The sequence below is a fragment of the Pleurodeles waltl genome, chromosome 6, assembly GCF_031143425.1.
Source record: "Pleurodeles waltl isolate 20211129_DDA chromosome 6, aPleWal1.hap1.20221129, whole genome shotgun sequence".
NCBI classification, from domain to species: Eukaryota; Metazoa; Chordata; class Amphibia; order Caudata; family Salamandridae; genus Pleurodeles; species Pleurodeles waltl.
This window is the reverse complement of record NC_090445.1, coordinates 113,231,766-113,237,812: the sequence shown is the minus strand read 5'-3', so window position 1 is coordinate 113,237,812 and position 6,047 is coordinate 113,231,766. Positions and strand designations below refer to the sequence as shown.

The 6,047-nt window shown below is 47.3% G+C and overlaps 1 protein-coding gene across 3 annotated transcripts in view; it reads left to right on the top strand.

The window, feature by feature from the left end:
- The first annotated feature begins 243 nt into the window (after window positions 1–243).
- Window positions 244–6,047, top strand: part of MLLT6 (MLLT6, PHD finger containing) — a 396,940-nt gene continuing 391,136 nt past the window's right edge. For 2 of the 3 annotated variants that reach the window (XM_069237484.1, XM_069237483.1), the window contains exon 1: window positions 267–793. In XM_069237484.1, coding sequence (XP_069093585.1) covers window positions 685–793 — 109 coding nt within the window. In that variant the 5' untranslated portion in view covers window positions 267–684. Of the gene's footprint in view, window positions 794–6,047 lie in introns of all 3 variants that reach the window. The other variant, XM_069237485.1, reaches the window with a different exon arrangement.

The window sequence follows — 6,047 nt, the reverse complement described above, 5'->3', positions numbered from 1 at the left end:
CAGAGGAATATGTGCAACCTCTGCAAGAGGTTGCAGATTCTGCGCGCCAAAGCATGGTTTATTTGCGATGGGCACTTGTGTAATCCGATGTGTTTGTTATAGTTTACTGCTTTCTTAGAATTCCCTCCATCACTGGGCATATAGTTGATAAATGGCGAAGAGGGTACCGCTGGGAGCCCCTCTCTCAGGCAGGTGGTACGTGAAGAGAATGAGCCGTCATTCCTGGCCAGGCCAGGCGGTGGCGGGCATGCGGCCCTTCTGTGCCCGAAGTACAATGAGATCCCAGGCTTGAGGCACTGCTGGCGGCCCCTTCCTCGCTGGGATCTCACTCTTTGTGGCGGGGTTCATACCCTGGAGCCCCCGGCTCACTCTCTGTGGCCCCCGGTCAGCTGCGCAGCCATCCAGAGGAAGGAAAACGGAGGGTTAAAAATCCGCTCCCTCCCGAGCGGCGCCTCGCCCCAGAACCTAAGAGTTTACAGCTCGGCGACAGCAGCATGCAGGCCGGCAGGAGGGGCAGCCATGATTACTGAACAGAGGCAGAGCCCGCCCGAGCCCCCAGCTCCTTGAGGAGGGGGCCCGCCTGGCTCCCCCATCTTCATTGTCTGCCCCCACGCCGATGAGGGCCAGCTCGGGGGCCCCGGGGCCCGGCTGAAGCAGGAAGGCACCGAGCAGCCCGATGGAAGGATGAAGGAGATGGTGGGAGGTTGCTGCGTGTGCTCCGATGAGAGGGGATGGGCTGAGAACCCACTGGTCTACTGCGACGGCCACGGCTGCAATGTGGCCGTCCACCAAGGTACGGTGCTGGGGCACTGCTGGGGCGGCGGGAAGGAGGTCGGCGGGACCGTGGGATGCGAGTGTGTGTGTATGCGTGTGTCTGAGGAATGGAGGACGGAAGAACGCGAGCCTGAGAGACAAATGGAGAAGGGGGGGTCGACACACGGGAGAGACGATGAGACGAAGGAAGGAGGGATGGAGAAGGTGCGAGGGGGAAAAAGACAGGCGGGGATGGGGGTGGTCCTGAAAACGGCCAGTCTTTTGATCTGTCGAAGCATTATTTTGCAGTGACACAGATACGAGGAGCACAGGAAGGGGGTCTTGCTTGACAATGGCACCGATGCCAGGGTCAAGGAATAAGAGCAGGTGGACCAATGAGGGGCACAAGAAAGAAGAGTTAGGGTGGCTGTGGCGTCCGCGCTAAGGGTACGGGGAGGGACACGGAAGAGGGAAGGTGCACCACTAATAGTGTCAAGGAGGATGAGAGTGGCTGGGGCACCAGTGGAAGACGAGCCTAGATATCAGTGACACCAGTGCACGAAAGAAAGAGACACCCAGGGGCTAGCAGGGTGGTCAGTGCAGGGGAACAGGACTAGGAGGCAGGGTAATGGCTGAGACAAGAATAGGAGACAGGTTACCAGGTATTGCAGTGCCAGAACCCAGGGAGATGATTCAGACTGTCGGTAACCACCAGGGCCAGAACCAAGGGAGAGGAGACGTTATTTTATTAATCATCAATGCCAGAGAGAAGGGAGAAGATACATCATCTCTCATTTAACTAGTCTCCAGCACCGTGGTTACTAGTACTGTGTTTTCAGTGTCCTCCACCCTTACAGAGATAAGAGGAGACTGACTACCACTTACACCAGTGCTGGAGACCAGGGAAAGGAGACAGGCTAACCGTAACCCTCATACCAGAGGCAAGAAGAGGATACAGGCTATCAGTGACCACAGGGGCAAGGGATAGTAGACAGCTATCAGTGACATTAAGGCGGGGGGGAGAGGCTACTATTGATCACAATGCCAGAGCCAGTGACACTAGTGAAAGAAGGGAAGATGAGAAAAGCTGTTGGTGGCCTCTGTACAAATAACAGGAAGAGGTGATGGGCTGTGACTGACGACCCCCAGTGTCGGAGATAAGAGGAGACAGTTTATCCCTGACATATGTTCCAGAAACCAGGGAAAGGAGACAGACTAACAAAAACCCTCAATGTCAGAAAAAGAGGGGGAGACGAGCTTTCAGTGATCCCCTTTCTCTTCTAGAGTCGAGACTGGTTATTCATTACCGCAGTGCCAGAGACCACGTAGAGGAAAGGGGCTATTAGTGACCGCAGAGGCAGTGAAAAGAAGATGGGACAGACGGTCAGGGACCTCAGTGCCAGAGCCTAGGTGAGATGAGATATTCAGTTATAATAATTTCAGAACTAAGAAGGAGCCGGACTATGAGTGACCCCAGTGCCAGAGTTAGGAAGAGAAAGGCTATCCATGACCTATATGCCGGAGAAGGGAGACGGACAAGCTGTCAGTGACACCAGTGCCAGAGACAAGTGAGAGGGACGTGCCGTCACTGAAATTAATGCTAGTTCATCCGTGCCCCAGTGACCTAAATAAAGGAGAGGAACATGTTATCAGTGATGCTAGTGACTGGTACAAGACCAGGAGACGGGCTTATAGGGACACGCTTCCTGGGATCAGGAAGAGGAACTAGGCTGACTTGATACCAGTTGGCCGAGACACACATAGAAGCCAGGCTTGCAATTACCCACCCCCTGCCAATGCCAGAGGCACAAGGAGACAGATAACCGATGAATGGGACATTGTAGTGACTCATGAGGTACCAGACTGACTAACACCAATGCTAGGACCACAGCAGGAACTAGGGAATGGTGAAAGCTGTCACATTTTGAGCAGCAGCATTTCCAGGTGGTTATAGGAAGAGAACCCTGGCTGACAGTGCCAAGAGCTAAGTCACCAGAGGAGGGGCCAGACTGGCTAATGGAAAGGCACAGATGAAACAAGCTAGTATACATGGAGAGAATTCAGGTTGCCCATTATCAGGCCACAATCAAGCAGCACCGCCTGGCATGCTAATGCCACCAATTTCAGGGCCACATTAGTTTGCCAAGTCCGGGCCTGGGGCTTAAGCAGAGGATAAAGCTGAATATTGTAAAGGAGCAGTAGGGGGGAACCTGGCTCTACTTACAGCAGTGAATAATCGTAAGCATTTACTTTGGTTTCAGAATGACCATTTGTATATCAAATGCTTACCACCAAAGAGAGCCGTGGTCCTTAGCGAAAGATGTGAAGACTCCAGCTCCCTTCAGTTAACATTGATTGTTATTCGTTTATGCACATGTACAGATAGTTCATGATTTGCATTTTGGGGCTCTTTTTTTTTTTTTTTTTTACATTGTGTTCATAAGGATTTTTCTGTCAGAAAAAAGTACTCTGATTGATGCAGGTCAGGAGCGAAGAGTGAAACTTAACTGACAGACCCATGCCCCTGTGTTGAATTGTCAGTTCACCCCAAGGTATACATGGGCCAACCAATGCACTCTTGCAGGTGGTGCAAGTGAAGTATAATTGTAGCACCTGTAGCTGAAAGAAGAGGAAATCCACCTCTTTCAGAGGCCCTCTTGGCGACTCTCTTAGCTCCCACAAAGGGACATCCGTGCATCCACTCAGGCCTCGTACAGAATGAGTGCTTTGTCCAATTAAAATGACACCTTCGCCTCATAGTGCAGTGATGGAGCGTGTGCTGGGTTGGAAGGGGTCTAGGAACATGCCAGCGATTCATAACTTTTTTGAAAGAGGAAGTGACAAAATATCATACATAAAATTTTGGAAATAATTTCAGTGTTTTTGAGAGTATAGACACAACATTCCATTTTGGAAGAAACTGACTTCCACAACAAAAATAATGGAAGCCACATCTTAGGCAGTGTGGCTGAAATCAGACCATTTATGCTTAGGGAGTCCTCAAAGGTGTCTGAACCTGGATGCCAAGAGGGATAGGATAATTCTGAGCTTGAAGTCATATTTTAATCACGATGTAATCTATTGAAGTTTTCCCTCGGGCATAAATGTCTTCCTTCTGTTACATTCTCCTCCCTGTCTGCTGTGCGAAAGTTCGCTGACACTATACAAGTAATTGACAACCAAAGTGCTTCAATGCTACACCAGTCTCAGATGGTGCGCTGTACACATTGGACTACACCAAAATGGTGCAATACTACACCAGTCTCAGATGGTGCGCTGCACACATTGGACTACACCAAGCTGCAATACTACACCAGTCTCAGATGGTGCGCTGTACACATTGGACTACATTAACATTGCTCGTCAGTATTTCATTGACACCATCATGTAACATACCCCAGTTTGCCAGCTCTTTAGCATACACTTCCAGGCTACACTTCTTGCCAGCACCCACACACCCTGGTTCCATTGAATCAGTCTTAAAGCAATGACACTATGAGTTAGCTGCTAATTGCAAATTTTGTGTAACCGAAACACTGTTCCTGGCATACCAATGTGTGATAGAACTGGTCCTAAAATTGTGCTAAGAATTTCCTAATAAAATTGTTTTCATGCAATAACTCTGTACTAGCTGCAGTGATTGATTCACGACAATGTAGTAAAGACCCGAGATACACACAGGGGAGAATTATTAATAATAACTTGGTGGTTTTGTGTAGTTTTTCATACTACAGCATTTGCCATTTTAAGCACTGCAAATGCCAGGTTTTATTAATAACGAATTTAGTAGTTTACTTTGTATGACCTCAAAAAGTTTGAACAGAACTTATGGCCTCCGGATCATACCAGGTGCAAACGCCGACCTTACCACTAGCTGATAGTCGTGCAGGCCCAGAGTGCGTGAGGCATGTTCAGGAAAATTGGCAGTCTGCATGGACCTCTTGGTTGTTATCTGACGGCAAATTCTATTTGCAGTCAAAGAGGAGCGGTAGCCCTTGCATCGCTCCAGAAGAGATAACATGTCGGAAAGAAAGTTCAACTGTAAATTGTCCACTTCCTAATCGTCCAGTGGACTCAGTTCACAGCACTGGATTACTGGATGTTAATGTCAAATTTGACACTCAGGCGATCTTGCACTCAAATTCCTCAATTTCCGAAGATCCTGGCTCAGCTGTGTGCTCCCTGAGACATAGTAACATTTACGTTTTACACACTGAGGCGCCTATAATCTCCTTCATTTTTTTTTTTTTTAAGTTTATTTTCCAGTTTTCATAAACCAAGAACGGGTACATTAAAAAACATAAATTTACATCAGTATGCAGTCTTAAGTTAACACTAGTGGAATAATATAGATGGTCAGCACAGCCACTCCATATATGAAAGTGCGTAGCTGCACCAGGTAATTCCGTAGATCCAAGCTTAGGTCTGTGATTGCCATCAATACTGGTGCAAGTCAGAGCAGAACTTAAGGGAAAAAAAAGTAAGCCATAGTACAACTCGTATCTAATTCAGGCATTTGGAGACAGTTACATAGGGTAAGATAGATGTCACGTGGTCGAGAAGTTACGTAAAACAGTGACAAGTATGCTTCCCATATCCCTACTACACACCATATCTTGTGTCACCAGCAGTTGTAGTTGGAGAAGTGACACTCATTCATCCCATTGCTACTGTACATTTTCAGTCAGCGGAACACTGCAGTGAACTGGCTATTTAACTTTGGGCCTTCCTGAACATAACCCAGTAAACCTAACTATGAGACTGTGTGTAGCCTCATCCCTGTCAGTTACATAATCACGATAAATATTGCCTCCCTATGTCACTTAATGCATGGATATTGCCAGATGAATAAAGTCCACCTTCCTTCAAGGGCATGCTGTCTCAGTGGCAGAGTCAGTGTTTGCAGCAGTACTGGAGCACAACATACTCAAAAAGCTTGAAGATGGGGAGCTTTCGTCTGCTACTAGAGGAATCTAATTCTGTTTACCAAGAACCGCTACCATCCAATCCTCTTCTACTTTGGCATCATTTTCTTGTAATGATAAGTAAACGTGATAAAAAATCAGCATTCACATTGTTTATGCCTTGTACATATTTCACTGCAAACATATATTCTTGCAACCTAAATAACCATTTTACCCAAGGTACATCCTATGTCCTAGATTTTTTCTAATCTTTATTACATCATTTCCATGACAAGGCCATTGTCATGGTTACATCAACTATATACAACATATCTTCTGTTACAATATAAATTAATATTTATATATAAAACAATATCAACTTGCTTTTGC